Here is a 16,263-nt window from a genome sequence, read left to right as displayed (position 1 = left end):
TGGGTTAATAGATAAATATTGTTTAAATTTGACTTTATCATAGAATATCTTAATTGTTTTATTCTATAGTGAATGGAAGTTTTAGTGAGTCTAGTAGTCTGGATTAACATCTGTGGTCTTTTAGACTCTACTGCACATCTTTCCATTCCTTTTGGTTTTTAGAGTCTCCATGAGAAGTCAGTTGTAATTCTAATAGATCTATCTTTATATGTTAATTGGTATTTTCTCCTGGTAGCTTTTAATATTCATTCTTTGCTCTGCATGTTTAGTGTTTTGATTTTCTGGTCCAGTATATTTGGTGTTCTGTATGCTTGTACTTTTCTTTATAAACATCTCCTTTAGGTTTGGAATTTTTATTTCTATGGTTTTGTTGAAAATATTTTCTGGACCTTTGAGCTGGAATTCTTCCTTTTTTCATATTCCTATTATTCTTAGGTTTGGTCTTTTCACAATCTCACAAATAATCTGGATGTTTTGTGACAGAAAAATTTAAAAATTAGCACTTTCTTTAACCAATGTATTATCCATTTCTTTAATCATGTCTTCAATGCTAGAAATTCTCTTACATCCCTTGTATTCTGTTGGCAAAGCTTGCCTCTGTAGTTCCTGATCTATTTAGTTGGTTTTCTGTACCTTGATAGTAGGTTTCTCCACTGACACAGTAAGCAGATCAAGCCAAATTGAAAAAGTAAAAGCAAAGGTTTATTTTTAGCAAAGCAACTCCCATTTGAGTTCTCCAACCCCCAGAGATTATGGCAGGAGAAGAGACAGGAGAAATTATGTGCCTGAACTAAAGCATGGGGCTTAAATACCCTATAGTCAAGGGGTGACAACGTGCTCTCCATAAGCTGTTTTTTTCTTTTATAATAGCAATAGTTTCTTTTTTATTTTAATACACTTTAGGTAACAGTATACAAAGCTGAGCATTCCCACCATTTCTGTGTAACAGGAGGAAGTTCCCATTACATAAACTGAGCATTTTGTGATAGCTAAGAAAAAACAGCCAGCACCAGACTTGAATAGTTAGTTACATTACAAACATCCTTCAAAAGGAAGTGTCATAATAGCAAGACAGAAAAACCAGGTTGAACAAATGATAACTCTTGGGAAGTGACTTCATCATTTTTGTTGAATTTTACATTCATTAAATCTCTTTTGCACAATGTATTGTTAATATACTTGAAACAAAACCTCCCTTTAAGGAATCACTGTAATAAGACATAAATATTCAACAAGAATAGTTTTAATAAAGAATCCCCATTTAGTTCAAATTCTAATATGCACTGACTGAAGGAAAAAAAGTAACAAAATGTATCTGTTTAAAAATGTTTATTACAACAAATACAATTCACATCAGACTGGCTTTGTTTCCTTTTCTCCACTCACAACCATGTTCATTGGGTCACTTCTTTATACTTGAGCAATCAATGTACTTTCATCACACTTGCCCAGCAGTACTTTTAAATCCAGTCTTATAGGGTGCAAATAGATTTTAATAATTTATAAAAGCATGTGGGTTATGCTCGATAATTGTACACAGAAATGAGAAGGTGATAGAAAAATGCCATAGCAACAGTGCCCTAGAAAAGAGAAGGGGCACCTTAAAAAAATGGATACAGTCAGGCCAAGGACTTCTAAGGGAATGGAACATACAGGAAATGAAAACATTTCTTTGCAAAACAAATAGTGTTCTTGGTCAAGTGCAAGTGTGAAACAGTTGTCTCATGATATCTGTACACTGCTCGAAATTGTATCCTTAGACACAGATTGCCTAGAACTTGCACTGGATTTTGGAAAATGCAAGATTTCTGAATGATAAATTAAGCCCTCCAATTTTTTTTTTATTTAAAAAAAAAAGCTAATTTTGCAGACAGGTATTTAGCCACCTAGCATAGATTTGTTTCAAATGTCTAAGCTCTGTTACACATGGCTTCACTCTACAAAACATATTTACAACATGAAGATACATTTACAAGAAACCTACATGTCAAGGGTTTTACAAATCAGTCTTATATCTTCCCCTGAATTGACTCTCACAGACCCTTGTCCCCTTGTCATTTCATTTGCCCTACTTAAGTATTCACAGTCTACTTAAATGTCACTAAAAATGTTATAACTGGGCAACAGATTCACAGTTCCTGTAGGATACCATGTGAAATTATTCACATCTTCAAACCATAAAGGAATTCTGATATTTTAGCTTTTCAAGTTCCTTAATTTGTTGTCTCAAAAACAATATCTTCTGCTCTTGCAAGGTTGCTTGAATTTTACACACTCGAACTACAGATCTCAAAATTATTTTGTTTTTCAAGACAGGGTTTCTCTGTGTAGCTTTGGTGCTTGTCATTCAGCACATACTTCTGACATGTGAACACTTCCCATATTATGGGCTTCTTCATTCAATCTCAATGCTTGTTTCTCTGCATGTTCTGCAGCCCACCCTTGAATGTGTTTTATGAGATTATCATTGAAGTGTGCTGCTAGCATAAGTGTTAATGAACACACAGGCTGAGCAGAAGTATTCTGTGGTACAACTATTGCATTTGATGCATTACTACTGTAAGTATGATTTGGACCAGGTAACGGACTTCTCTGGCTGCTTAAGCACTGAAAACTTTGAGGAGAGACAGTCCTGTGACCCTGCTGCTTGTCAGCAGTTACAGACTGCTGTGTGACCAATTGTGACACTGGTCTTGGCATATTTTTAACTATTAGAGTACTAACCTTTGGCTGTGATGAAACAGGTGGAGTATTAATCAAAGGTTTGATAGGGACTGTGTTAGTTTAAGGTATGCTTATTCTTGGAGACACATAAGATCTTGCCGATGAAGCATCAGATGTTAGAGACTTTGGAGTGATTTTCTGGCTGGGCCTGTGTGGAGAGCTGGGCAGCTTGAGAAATCAGAGAGGTGATGTTGAAAGCAGAGGATCCAGGCTTTTTGAGCAGTAACAGATTTACTTTGGATATGTCCACATTAGAATTACTAAGCTGTAGTGTAGCTTGCAAAGCAGGAAGCAACTAAGCAGATTTGGGTGCTGAAGAAAAGGATGTATTGGTGATTGTGGAACTGGAGAAACAGGTACTTTGAAGCAGATGTTGGAGGTGAGGATGTGGAAGGAATTGTGCTAGACTGTGATAATGTTTTGTCTCCTGAAGCATATTATTTTCCTCTGTTTTTTGTGCAGGGACAGAAGCTGTGGGTGTAAGTAGTTTTGATAAAGTGGATGTTCCATTAGCATCAAATGATTTCTTTGGCTGGTGATCAGATTGAAGTGTAAATGGACTAGAAAGAACAATGCTTGGGGTCATGGTTGGATGAACCACTGCTTTGATGGGGTACTGGCTGGCGTAGAGCTACTGTGAGTCTCTGCTCTTGGCAGTCTGGAGTCTTTGTCATTGTGTCTGCTTGTTTGAGACAAAGGGACTAGGGCCTCTGGCAACTTCAGAGGAGTAGCTGCTGCAGCTGCCAAAAATGAAGAACTGAGCTTTTGGTGCCTTTTCTTTGTTGAAGATTCGCTAAGAGGGCAGCATTTGGAGAGAGAAAGGAATGATGCTTTATGAATCAAGCAAGGGTGAGATGGAGATTTCTAGCTGAACACTATTTACTAAATTTTTCATTTCCATAACTAACGCAGTTTGTGTTTTCTTTATTGCTTCTATTTCCATTTTAGGGTCTGGAAGAATTTTATCCATTTCCTTTATAGTTTGTCTTTTCCTGGATTTCTTTCTTTTCTTTTCTTTTTTTCTGAGACAGGGTTTCACTGTGTAGCTTTGTGCCTTTCCTGGGACTCGCTTTGTAGACCAGGCTGGCCTCGAACTCATGGAGATCTGCCTGGCTTTGCCTCCCAAGTGCTGGGATTAAAGACATGCACCACCATTGCCCAGCTTTTCCTGGATTTCTTTAAGGGATTTTCTCATTTCCTTCAAATATTTGTGTATTCCTGGATTCCTAAAGTGATTTATTCATTTTTAAGGAGCTCTATCATCTTCATATAGTTTGTTTTAAGGTTTTTCCCCCTGTGTTTCAGCTGTGTAGGAATGTTCAGAGCTTGCTGTGGTAGCATTGTTGGGCTCTAGTAGAGACATATTACCCTAGCACTTAATGATTTTGTTCTTATGCTGACATCTAGACATCTGGATTTGGGGTTATTTCTAAGTTTATCTTGGTTGGATGGATATTTTTCCCTTGCTTTCTGTTTTATCTGTGGATTTTTGGAGAGTGTGTTGGTTGTGGGTTGCTTGTTTTACTGGCCTGCTGAGCTGTTATGTTCAGAGTGAATTTCTCTTGGTGTTAGAGGTTGGGATACAACAAAGAGTAGGGGGAAGGAGTGACAGAGGGGGTATCTGTGGTATCCCCAGATGTGGGCAGAGTAGGAAAAAGGCTAAACCTGGTGTTCCGTTGTAGCACTTGGCAGTAAAACTGAGGGATTGGTTCCATACAAAAAGAGAGGGGGAAGGTCTGTAGTCAGTCTACCTAATTTTCTGGTTTCTAGCTGTGGGTTGAGCAAGAAGGGCCTGCTTGGGTGTGGGACTGGGGTACAGTTACAAGTGTGCAGAGGGAATTTAGGAGCGGGTAATTTATGGTATCCACTGGAGATGTGGGCAGGGAGAAAGGGAGGCTGCAGTTGGTGATCTTTTTCAATCCAAGGGATGACACTGAGGGATTTGGTCTGCAGGAACAGTGAGTGACAACCATTCTTTTTTTTTTTTTTGTAACAACCATTCTTGATTTGATTTATTAGTTTATTTCTCTACTTTCATTACTGAAGAGAAGCCTGTATTCAACATGAGCTTTTCTAGCTCTCTAGATCCTTTACAAATTCTTGATAATATTTTCTTCATTTTTTTATAAAAATTCTTTTTCATAATAAAAAGATGATTTTGACATTTTTAAATGGAATGGACTATTTAAAGCACAAAAACACAAGTCAGTCTGATTTCTCTCCCACTCAGGCAAGACTGCTGTCCCTTGATTGTTCTATTTATTATTTCTATGTATTTCTGAATTCCAGGGATGAGGGCATATTCTTTCTTCTAAATACTATATATACCTTTAACTCACCTAGAAAACAATCTTGTTGGCCACTTACAAACTGATAGATATAGACTTTTCATTTTTTAAAAGTCTACATATATCTTATGGCTTCCCTCCTGTATATATAATGTGATCTCAAATGTAATAAATCAAAGAGTTTTATCTTTGTGCTAGAACTGTTCTTCTTACAATGTCTCAGTATCTATGAATGGTAGCTTCCCCCACTTTTACAGCTTTACCTTCACAGCTTGCACCTTTCTTTAATAAAAAAAAAAAAGTCCAGTGTCTCCCCCTTTTCTATCCCACAAAGCTCATTCTAAATGGTATAGCCAGTTGAATAAGTATATCAGTTCTTGCCATTATCACATCTTGGTTCAAAAGCCTCTTCCAATGTTATTCCCTGTGAAAAACATAAAAAACTCTATAGAACATAGCTGTGGTATGCTTGTTGACTCTGCTTTTTTCTCTGACTTAACCTTCTACTCTTCAATTCTTTAAATTCTATGTTTCATGTTGCAAATCCTCCTAGAATGCCTCTATATCATCATCTATAGGACTATATTCCTCTTGTCTAGAATACTTTCCAATAAACATCACAATGGTTTACATTGATATTCCTTCCACTTAAACTCACAAGGCAATGTGGGTTTGCTGTCCTACAACCGCTTAAATGCCCTCTCCCAACCCTTCCTTTCTCTGAAGTACCATCAGTACTTTCTTGTTTATCTTGATTTCTGATACATGTTTTTAACAAACAGTGAAGGATTCTGATGAATATTTAATGAATGACCAAATACTTAAATTTTGAAAGTAGGTTTTACTTAGTAAGGTTCATGGAGAAAAAAATGTCAAGAAAGCTATGTTATAAGAGAACAACATAAAAAGCCCATGGATATTTGGAAATGGAAGTCTCAGAAGCATGATAAATGGGTAGGGGGGAAAGACTATCCTCTATGAATTCATACAAGTATGAACAAGGAAGCTCTAGGAATTGCCATGGCTGCAAGAGCTGATCATGGATACAGAAGACTGAGGAGGTGATATTGAGTTAACGCCAAACCAGGATCCATCAGTCTCCTACAATCTCTTCTAAGTATCTGTTTCTTCCTATAATCCACTACAAACCCCAAATTGGTAAAATAAAATTGTAAAGTCTTAATCAACATCACTCAAATTATTTCAAAAATAAGTAACAAGGTGAAAAGAATAATTAAAAACTTTGATCTTACTTTAAATGCCTCAATATTTAGGTAATTGGAGAGTTTGACAAACAAGTTATAATCTAAAACTTAATAGAAGTAATTTTGAGAAACATTGCTTTAATATTTGTGTTCAATGACATTCAAAATTATCTAAATTAATTATGCAAGACACATACAAACTTATAAATATATATAAATATAGAAAATATATAAATATATTATAAAAATATATAATATAGTGTTATTAATATATTATGTATTAATATAATATATCCTTTTATGTATAATATATACTATTTAATATATAATATATTATATATGTGTGTATGTTTCTCACTGAGTTCATTTAGATGAATTATAATTAATTCCATTAATAATAATACTATAATATATAAATATATTTAATATATACTATTATACAAAATAAGAGTCAATGAGGCTATAGATTTAAGAGGGATGGATGTAACGGGGTAGATGGGATGGAGAGAGTTGGGGGAGAGGACATGTTAGGCATTGCACAGAGGAGAAAAAAGGGAAGAAGAAATGATATAACACTATTTTAATTAAATTTTTAATTTAAATAAAGTAAACCTTAGATAATTATGACAGAATTTAAAAAAAGACTTCCTTGGTGGAAATGTTTTGGGGAATTAAAATAGTGAAGTGAGTGTTTTTTTTACTAGTATCAGAAATGTCACTATACTAATCTGACTATGAACTATTAAAGGGTTAAAGACAACTGTTGAGACACTAGATGAACGCTATTATGTTCCTATTGCAAAGCCCAAGAAAATACACTATGCCTGTTAATTTTCTTTAGCAGTTCTCTGATGTATTATAATCTGTTCTAATAGGCTGAATATCACTGTATAATTTGCAAATATCAAGGACAGAATGTAAATTAGTTATAGTTCTTCATCCTTCATCAGAAATATGTATTTAAATAACAAAGAATATGCATCATAAACAGAAGCCTTTAAGAGTCAGTCTCAAAGACTTTCTCTCAGGGTAAAAGGAGACACTTCATAAGCATAGGAACTATTATCTGAGGGACAAATCTGCTCACACCACATTCTTTCTATCTGTGTCTCTTTATTGTTCTAAAAAATTCCACCTCTACAGTGACGGTGGTGTCTGCTTATAAACATTTACAACCGTCATTCTTTGAACAATGCAATTCAAGACTTGAATTTCTCAGGGTCACCAAGGCAGGTAAGATTCACACACAGAGCAATAAATGTCAGCTTTAATTTACAGCACAAAATGGGAGTTGGTTAGTGAAGGCTCCTTGATGAGGTCAACTAGAGGTTAAATCAGCAAGGGAATCTAAGAGGAGAATTTGTGTGCTTAAAATACATTCCTAAGTGTGGCTAAGTAATAAGCTAAAAGTTTATAATCAGTAAAAGTTATAAATAAGATAAAAAAAAAAAAAACTGTCTTTTTCTCCAGGAACCACTTCCTAGTGGGCAGGGTTAGCATTCTGGATAACTAGACAACTTGTGTAAATAGTGGTGCAGTTTTCACCAGTGTTGGCTGGCTTAAAAGAAAGTCTCAGATCTAAAAGATTACACCTAGTGCTTAAGGATGTAGAACAAAGAGAGAATTTAAGCTTAATTTGCACAAGAAATATAACCTGGCACCTTCCAGCTGCTCTGGCTGAAGCAGCATAGGTCTTCAGCAGGTCTGTGGAAAAGTTTACTTTCCTTTGGGAAAGAGCAAGAAGCTGATTAGCTTTCTCATTATTTTCTCCAGGTAAATTCAAGCAATAAATTTCAAAGCGAAAATCTTGTGTCAATAAACCCAAGTGGTAGTAAGTACAAGAAGTTAAGAAACTTTTAGTGTGAGGTTAGTTTAGTTCATCACTACTCTTATCTATAGGTGAGGTAAAAAACAGGGCACGCTTGTCCTCTATCTAAGTGTCTATGAATCAACATTTTCAGACACGTAGTAACTGTGTGTCCTTGGTGTGTCTGGAAATGTCTCAAGTGAGACACTTTGGCCCAGACACTTAACTCTGACCAAATGCCTACCAATAAAGGTAACTGCAGGAAGGCAGATCTCTACATTTACATTGGAGAAAGAAACAAATTCCTCCTTGTGGGAAGCAGGTTTTTTGACTATGTGACTCTTTGCACACATAGTTAGAGAATGTTATCAATATAGCCCAAATGCATAGAGGAAATTGTACCCAATAGATCATTAAAGACTTTTAAATCATGGGAAATGAACTGCAAATTGTAACAGATGGGAATAAGCTATGACTTCTGCAGCAAGAATTCATTCAAAAGGCAATAACTCCAACTCACTTTGCATGATGGCTCAGTCCTTTACCAGGACCCTTTGTTGTGATAAGTTGACCTTTATCAATGATGGCTGAATCTCTACTGTATAACCCTGCAGTTCCCAGCACATCATTAACTTCAGTGTTTTACTACATGTAAGTTATCATCACTGTTGGCCGGGCAGTGGTGGTGCACGCCTTTAATCCCAGCACTCGGGAGCCAGAGCCAGGTGGATCTCTGTGAGTTCGAGGCCAGCCTGGGCTACCAAGTGAGTCCCAGGAAAGGCACAAAGCTACACAGAGAAACCCTGTCTCGAAAAACCAAAAAAAAAAAAAAGTTATCATCATTGCAATGATAAATAATCTGCATATCAGGTTTATTAAGCATATAAATCTATTAATCAGGTGTTGTGCCCAGATCGTAACCCCCAGAGAGACCAACAAGGACAAGTATACCAGAATGCAAAAGCAAGGTTTACTTCTGCTGCAAGTCACGACAGGGAACTCATCTCAAGTCATCTCAAGTGAGGCAGGGAAGAGTTACTCTTTCTTGGGGAAGTTAGTTTTTATAGGCAAAACCCATAAAATTTCTTAGAGGGGAGGGAGTTAGTATGGGTCCATCCTTGATTGGTACAGTTTTTCCCAGGCCTGGACTTTATCTTATTCTAGCTTATCTGTTTGCCCTGTCAGGAGTTTTACATCTCATCTCCAGGGTCTGGTCATGTTATTCCGGAGAGGGGCATCTCGTGGTTAATTAGTTACCATCAGACATCCTGACTTTGTTCTTTTGAGTTCCTGGGGCTGGTGCCATCATTTCTGGGCACTTGAAACTGCCCTGGGTCTATCTATATTGAGATATCTTTGTCTAAGGCCCCCTTTTTGAGACAATAGAGTGAGGGTCTTGTTGTGCCTAGATCGCATCCCCAAAGCCACCACTGGAGACTTGAGGTACAGAATGCAAAAGTAAGGTGTATTCTAAGTTTATAAGCCTCCAGGGAGGCTCTTCCAAATCTCTCACTCACAACAGGGAGGTTGGAAGGAGCACTCCCCTTTCTTTGTGAGGCTAGTTCTTAAAGGCACAGACCATATAATTTATTTTAACCTGCCTCCCCTTTTTTAGTCTTTTGGTCGAATATCCTGACTCTGTGTTTTCCAAAGGCCCTGTAGCAGATACAGCCACCTGGGGAAAAGGGGTCTAAGTTCTTATCTACACTTAGGAATCCTGGTTTAAGCTTCTCTTTGTCTATAGGGGATAGAGTGGGGGGTTTTACTGAGATATCACATCAGGCTTTAATATTCTTAGCATTATAATGTCGATGAGAGTACTGTAATTTTATACATTATATATTCTTGATTCCAGATGTTTGTTACACATAAAAATGGCCACTTCTTGACAATATTGTGAAGAAATTAATTTTCCCCTCATTTATTTATTTCTCTTTTCCTTTCAGGAGTTGGAATTTTCAAATTTATTTGCTGTTCTTCACTGTATTCATTCATTTTTTGCTGCCAAAGTAGCTTGTTTGGACCCTCTATTTTTAGGTAATAAGGCTGCTGCTTCTACTGCTGCCAGCTCTGCTTCTACAAGCAAAGCAAAGCATGTGGCTTAACATGCTGAGTTCTACCTTAGAGTCCTCAGGGTCACTCCTCACTTCCACCCTGGGGAAACCACACTTTCACCAAGTCAACAGTGAATGAAGTAAGACTGCAACCCCAGCAGAAGAAGGTCAGGAAGTATCTGCAGCATATCTTACCCTGTAAGGCATCTGCAAACAATGCTGCATAGGCAGAGCAGCCTATTCTTTCTCCTCTGATCTTTATCAGGACATAGATGACCATATGTATGGTTACAAATGTTTGGTGTAAAGTATGTAAATAACATAAAGTTGTAAGCTACCTATAAATAAAAATGCCAGTTAAATGGTTATTTCTCTATTTTAGATTATTTTGTATGACAAATGCATAGTGGGCCAAAATCATGAACCAATGCCATATCATTGTATTAAGAGTGTAAAGAAGTTTAAAAAAAATGAAAGCAAGGCAAGTAGCATGCAAAAAAAAATAATGAAGTTAAGACATCAAAAACAGAAGTACCTTAACTTATCCATATGAGTTACTCCCTGTGTTCCCATCCTATGGTTCCACATGAGCACTCCAGTTCTGTTTACCTGATTTTAAATATTATGCAGAATAAACAAAGACAATTACATTGGTCTGTGATAACACACTAGGAAATTAAACATTTTTTCTTGGGTGAATGTTACAAAAATATTTTATATTAACAAATGGTACTAGTCATGAATGGCCAAAATACTCATGACTCTCCTGTTCTTCATTGAAATACATTTATTCTTATTTTTTGCCTAATGAGATTTATGAACAAACTAAACTTGCATAAATTTAAGTGAACCAAAGCTCTTGCAAAGAAAATCAAATCAACAAATCCTATGTAAGAAATAAGACTTTGCAATCCTTTTCTATTTAATCAAGAATTGAAAAGTTCCTGAAAAGTAGCCACAGACCATTTGAGAGCTGGTGATGTTATCATTTGAGTATATTTGTGAGTAAATTAAGTGAGATTTAAAAACAAAATTCAAAATATATACCATCGAATGCCATGGAGAGTGATCAAGTAGTTTCAAATGATTAGGCCACTGTAGTTAGCTTGTGTTAGCATTAGAAAAGTGAAAGGACAGAAATTTGCAGTGTGGAGGTATATAATCTCAGCTTAGAATCTGATCTTGGTAGTCATACAAAGCAGGAAGCATTCTCTGGTCCTCATATAAGGCTCTCTAGGTGTCTTCTTTTAAACAACTGGCTACTTATTGACAGGTAAATAAAAAGTATATTTTTACTTGTACACATTACAATTGAACATTTTTCTATCCCTTTTTAAATGACCAAGTTTCTAATAGGCAGTTCAATATTGTTTCCTTAAATATAAGAAAATCCCACATAAGACTTGAGAGGAAAACAAAAGTATTTGTATAGAGGAACATATGTCCATGAAAGTAAAGTCAACAAGTAGCAAGCAATTTTCATAATCATTAGAAATATTAATTAATTTTGCATTAGGTCAAGTGAAATCTCATAATGAGATCTGAAAAATGTAAGGTTAGGTCTTAGATGACTTTCCAGAGGAATGAAAAAAATTAATAATAAATGTTTACAAATTCAGTCTTTATAATAAATTTCAATGCTTACTATATCCACCAAACATAAAAGCTATTGTAAAATTTGAATATCACCAAAATCTGAGTTCTGACTTTCTACCATAAAGTCGAAAGAGTAAAGACTGACAAACCTTACTATCTCTTCTGAAACCTCTGCTATTGAGCATGGAGCAGCCACAGGTTGGATGACCTGTTCTATAGTGCATGTGAAATGTGTCTGTCATCTAAAAGTAAAATAAATTAGAAATAGCCTGGGATTTAAAACCATACAGAGGTCTTCTGTAATTATTTAACATATTTTAGGGGACTGGAGAGATGACTTAGTGGTTAAGGGCTATTATTGCTCTTTCAGAACATGGGTTTGGTTCCAGCACCCACACCGTGACTCACAACCATCTGTAACTAAAACTCCAAGGGTTTTGATGCCTTCTTTTGAAGTCAGTAGCTAAACATGTGTGTGTTACATAGACATACATACACCACATTTTTAAAAAAGTAGATTTTACAAAGTTCATTTAAACATGCAAAAATGTCCTTTTTGTTGTTACATCAAATATTCTACCAGTGCTCACATTGAAGAAAATAGCAAATGTATGAGATGAGATCTCTGAGTACAGACACATAAATGTATAGAGACAAGTATAAAATGCTGAGATTAATTATAATGAAAGAAAATGTTTCACATATATATATAGCATAATTTGAATTCAGCAATAAAGTGTTGCTTGAATTAAAACATATTGAAACAACCTTAGTATTGTTACTTTTTATAACATTGATTAAAATAGCACCATGCTGAAATTGTTGTTTAACACAATTAGTGGCCCAAGCAGCAATTAGGAAAATACTGTTCTGATTTTCATCAGTTTAACAGTTAGTGTTTTATGCTTTCTTTATACTGTTATTAAGCATTGTTATTTGCTGTTGTGGCTTGGACTACTTGAATGAGAAAGTCTAGAAATTAATCAAAACACAGATTTCAGTTTCACAGCAACTTAGGTTCAGATATAGAATTTTTTTTTCAAAAACCCAAGTTTGTGTATTAAACACATATGAGAATGCTTAATGATGTGTTAATCCTCTAGTGCCTTGGTGGATGTATACTCATATACATGTATTTGGGGAGAAATTAAAGGGCATATTAAAGTGTACAAGCTTAAAGAGAAATGTAGTTATTCTGAGTTAGAAACAGGAGTTTAAAATCATTTGAAAACTGCTAAGATAAGAAGGTCTTTTATGTGATAAAAATAACAAATCAACTGAACTGAAATATATTAAAGCAGGGGCATTTGAATTTCTTATAGTGCAACTTCAAAAACACCTTAATTGATGATTTAAGTACAATAAATCCCCAATACTTCCCATCTAATCTTATTTTTAAAGAGTGGGATGAGCTAATAATTTCTCGCCCATATTTCAGGCATGAACTGACTTGTTTTAAAGCCATTGATCATAAAACTCACCCAGCAAGAAGAAAGACAATTAATGCCAAGTCAATATTGGCAGACACAGAAAACACTTCCATATAGACAGTGTGGTTTTCTTCTGGACACATTAGCTGATGAATCCACATATCCCTTATTTATGGTGACAAAGATTGTTCATAGTATTGTCCATGTAGAATGCTGACATAATTGAAGCTTGGTTTATCACTGAGGAAAACTGATTCTTAGCAATCACTTTACTTCACTGTTTCAAACCAGAAGTGTGGAGAAGTGTTCCCAATCTAAAGACAAGCTTATACTTAACTCTGCAAGGTAAGTGTCCATGTTCCAACTTAATGATAAACATTTCACTCCTGTAGGTATTGATCATGAGCTTAAGGACTGACTCTCTTGATGAGTATCTCTAGAATCATTGATGATATTTTTTTCTGACTCCTTAATACTTAAATTCATGTCACTTTATATTATAGCTTACCCTTAATGATAAATAAAATATTATAAATGTTATATATTTTATACATATTACAATGTAGTGACATAGAAAGAAAAAATGTAAATATCTTTATTTCCTATTTAAATGTTTGGTGTATATTTCTAAAATGTAAATTCAGATCTGTAACAACTTGCCACTCTCTCTTTGAGTTCATCAATGACTTATTACAAAAATAAAGCAAACAGAAAAACCTTTTTTAATGAAGCATATTAAAAAATAAAAATAGAAGCTTTTACTACTTCCAATTTTGTATCATTTGTCTGGCTTTGATCTGTAAGTTTCAAAGAAATTTAATCTATAATCCTGACAGAATGAAGTTGAATGTAAAAGGGAAAATCTGATCTCTCTACTAGAAGTACAAACCAGAAATACAATCTGTTCTGGCTCATTAATATTCATAAACATTTGGTGTCTGACCTCTGAACGACAGCAGAGACATAAGGAAGGTGCTGTTTGTGAAATTACTTAACCAACCAAAAAGTTGCAGCTTTTGAAAGCATTACAACTTTGATATCTATATAGTGGTCCATTAGGAACAGCATCTATATTGAGAAACTAGGCCAAAGACATCATTATCTTATCACTAATAATTGAGGAGCAATTACTGAGGTATACTGTGCCTTTCCTTAAAGCCATAATTGTTATTCATGTGATCACAGCATCATAAGAGCATGCTCACAAGAATCTCTTCCAAACAATCCCAATGGTCATATTGTCCTTGTTACTAAATGAACTCTAAAATGTTTACAGCTTGTTGCTGTTGTTCCATCTTTTTCAGTTTAAAAACCAGGAAGAAATTTAGACATCCATAAAAAAATAGTAAATACCCATCATGTATAATTCCAATAACTGAAGTGAATACAAAGAAAAAGAAGTAGTAAGTCTTAACACCACTAAAATAAACAGAATCCATTTTAGATGAATGTTGCTCAATCCATCATTGTCCAAAAAGAAGTAAATGAAGAATTTTAAGTTGATATACAAACAAGTGCATCAAGTATCTTTATAAAAACAATTGGGTTGGTGTAGTAATTTATCAGTGCAGTGCTGATCTAGCATGAATAATGTCATTGGTTCTCTCCCTAGTGAAGCAAATATTAATTGTAATTAATATAACAACAAAATACTCCAGGATTTTAAGAAATGCAATGGGAAACAGTTATTCAGAGAAAATATATGAATAAAATTAACATAATATATATGCTATCTTTTAAAAGTATTTTATTAATCTTTAAGGATTGCTTACACTATATTTTTATCATATTCAGCCTCTCTTTTCAACTCCTCCATGATCCACTGCCACCTCTCTATGAAGTCATCATTTTTTGGGGAAGGGACCAGAGTGACAATCTCCTGGAGTATGATTGACCTACAAGGATTGTACCCTTAAAGAAAACTGATTCTATCTTTCCCATCATCTGTTAATTGTCAATAGCTCCTCAGATAGGGGTAAAGTTGTACATAGTGTCACAGTCCTTGTGAGTTCATATGTGCTACCATCCTGTTGTGTTAGGTAAAGGGTTTCTTTGTAGTTATCTACCACCTATGGCTCTTATAAACTGTCATGCCTGGGCCTTGAGAAACAAGCATATGATATAGATTTTCAATTTGTTTCTAATAGCTTTTATCTTGATTAACAACTATAATATATTTGCTTCTTGGAATTTATGCTTTTCCAAAGAGAAGGAGATATAAACAAAGGTGGAGGTATACATGTATTTGAAAGAGGCAAATGTTATAAAGAACTTTAATTAAAGCTTTTGTTTCAAAATAAGTTGAGTTTTGATAAATGAATATGGCTCTGTAACATCACCAAGATTATTATTTAAAACAATCTCTCCTTCCCCCACCACACACACATTGCTATGTTTATACACATGGACTACTGGACCAGGATTTTACCTGGATTCTTGGAATCAAAATTCACTAAGCTATCTCCTGAGCCATAGTTTTGCATTTTTAAATATGTAGGGAGAAAGAGGGCACTTCTAAAACATGGCAGCTTTCTTAGTGAGAATGCATCTGAGTTCCTTTCATGGTGTCCATCAGTCTGTGTGATTTCATCATGGGAAAATTTCTTTCATATGTGGAAGCTCTAGGCCTTGTGCCTTCTCACTGGAGATGAGGGTTCCTTGGTTCTAGTTTTTGAGGAAAACATAAAATGTCACTCTACAGCTTAATATGCACAGACTTATTTGTGGAAATAAATTTTCAATTTACTTTATTAAGTCCCTGGACTACTATTGTTATTCCCTAAGCTAGATATATTTTTAATTAGTTGCCAAAGTAGCCCCCACTTTCTTACAGGCTTCAAAACAGTGAATTGTTGTTCCAGATCTCAGTACCACTTGGCATTGCCACTCTTGATGATATTAAGAAAGGTTAAGATTATATTTCCCTAGCCGGGCGTTAGTGGCGCACGCCTTTAATCCCAGCACTTGGGAGGCAGAGGCAGGCAGATCTCTGTGAGTTCGAGGCCAGCCTGGGTTACCAAGTGAGCTCCAGGAAAGGCGCAAAGCTACACAGAGAAACCCTGTCTCGAAAAAAAAAAAAAAAAGATTATATTTCCCTAAACTGAATATATTTTCATATGCTAATTTGACACAATTGTTTTTAGTTTGATTTTCCTTTCT

General features: G+C 35.2%; 2 protein-coding genes across 12 annotated transcripts in view; one reads left to right on the top strand and one right to left on the bottom strand.

The window, feature by feature from the left end:
* Sntg1 (syntrophin gamma 1) overlaps positions 1-16,263 on the top strand; it is a 925,417-nt gene that overhangs the window by 773,576 nt on the left and 135,578 nt on the right. For 7 of the 11 annotated variants that reach the window (XM_076564001.1, XM_076564006.1, XM_076564003.1 and 4 more), the window contains one exon: positions 9,971-15,943. The exons of 1 other annotated variant lie outside the window; for it this stretch is intronic. In XM_076564001.1, coding sequence (XP_076420116.1) covers positions 9,971-10,129 — 159 coding nt within the window. In that variant the 3' untranslated portion in view covers positions 10,130-15,943. Of the gene's footprint in view, positions 1-9,970; positions 15,953-16,263 lie in introns of those variants that run through there. 3 more of the 11 variants (XM_076564009.1, XM_076564007.1, XM_042270922.2) reach the window with 3 other exon arrangements.
* Positions 1,518-7,399, bottom strand: LOC121822046 (WW domain-containing adapter protein with coiled-coil). The gene is given in 8 exon segments (XM_076563460.1): positions 1,518-1,580; positions 2,359-2,857; positions 2,859-3,021; positions 3,024-3,086; positions 3,089-3,160; positions 3,163-3,345; positions 3,348-3,517; positions 7,359-7,399. Coding segments are annotated over 8 exon segments (1,254 nt in total).

Source organism: Peromyscus maniculatus, chromosome 2 (genome assembly GCF_049852395.1).
Source record: "Peromyscus maniculatus bairdii isolate BWxNUB_F1_BW_parent chromosome 2, HU_Pman_BW_mat_3.1, whole genome shotgun sequence".
Taxonomy (NCBI): Eukaryota; Metazoa; Chordata; class Mammalia; order Rodentia; family Cricetidae; genus Peromyscus; species Peromyscus maniculatus.
The sequence above is the reverse complement of the archived record's forward strand: the minus strand, read 5'-3'. Positions and strand labels throughout refer to the sequence as shown.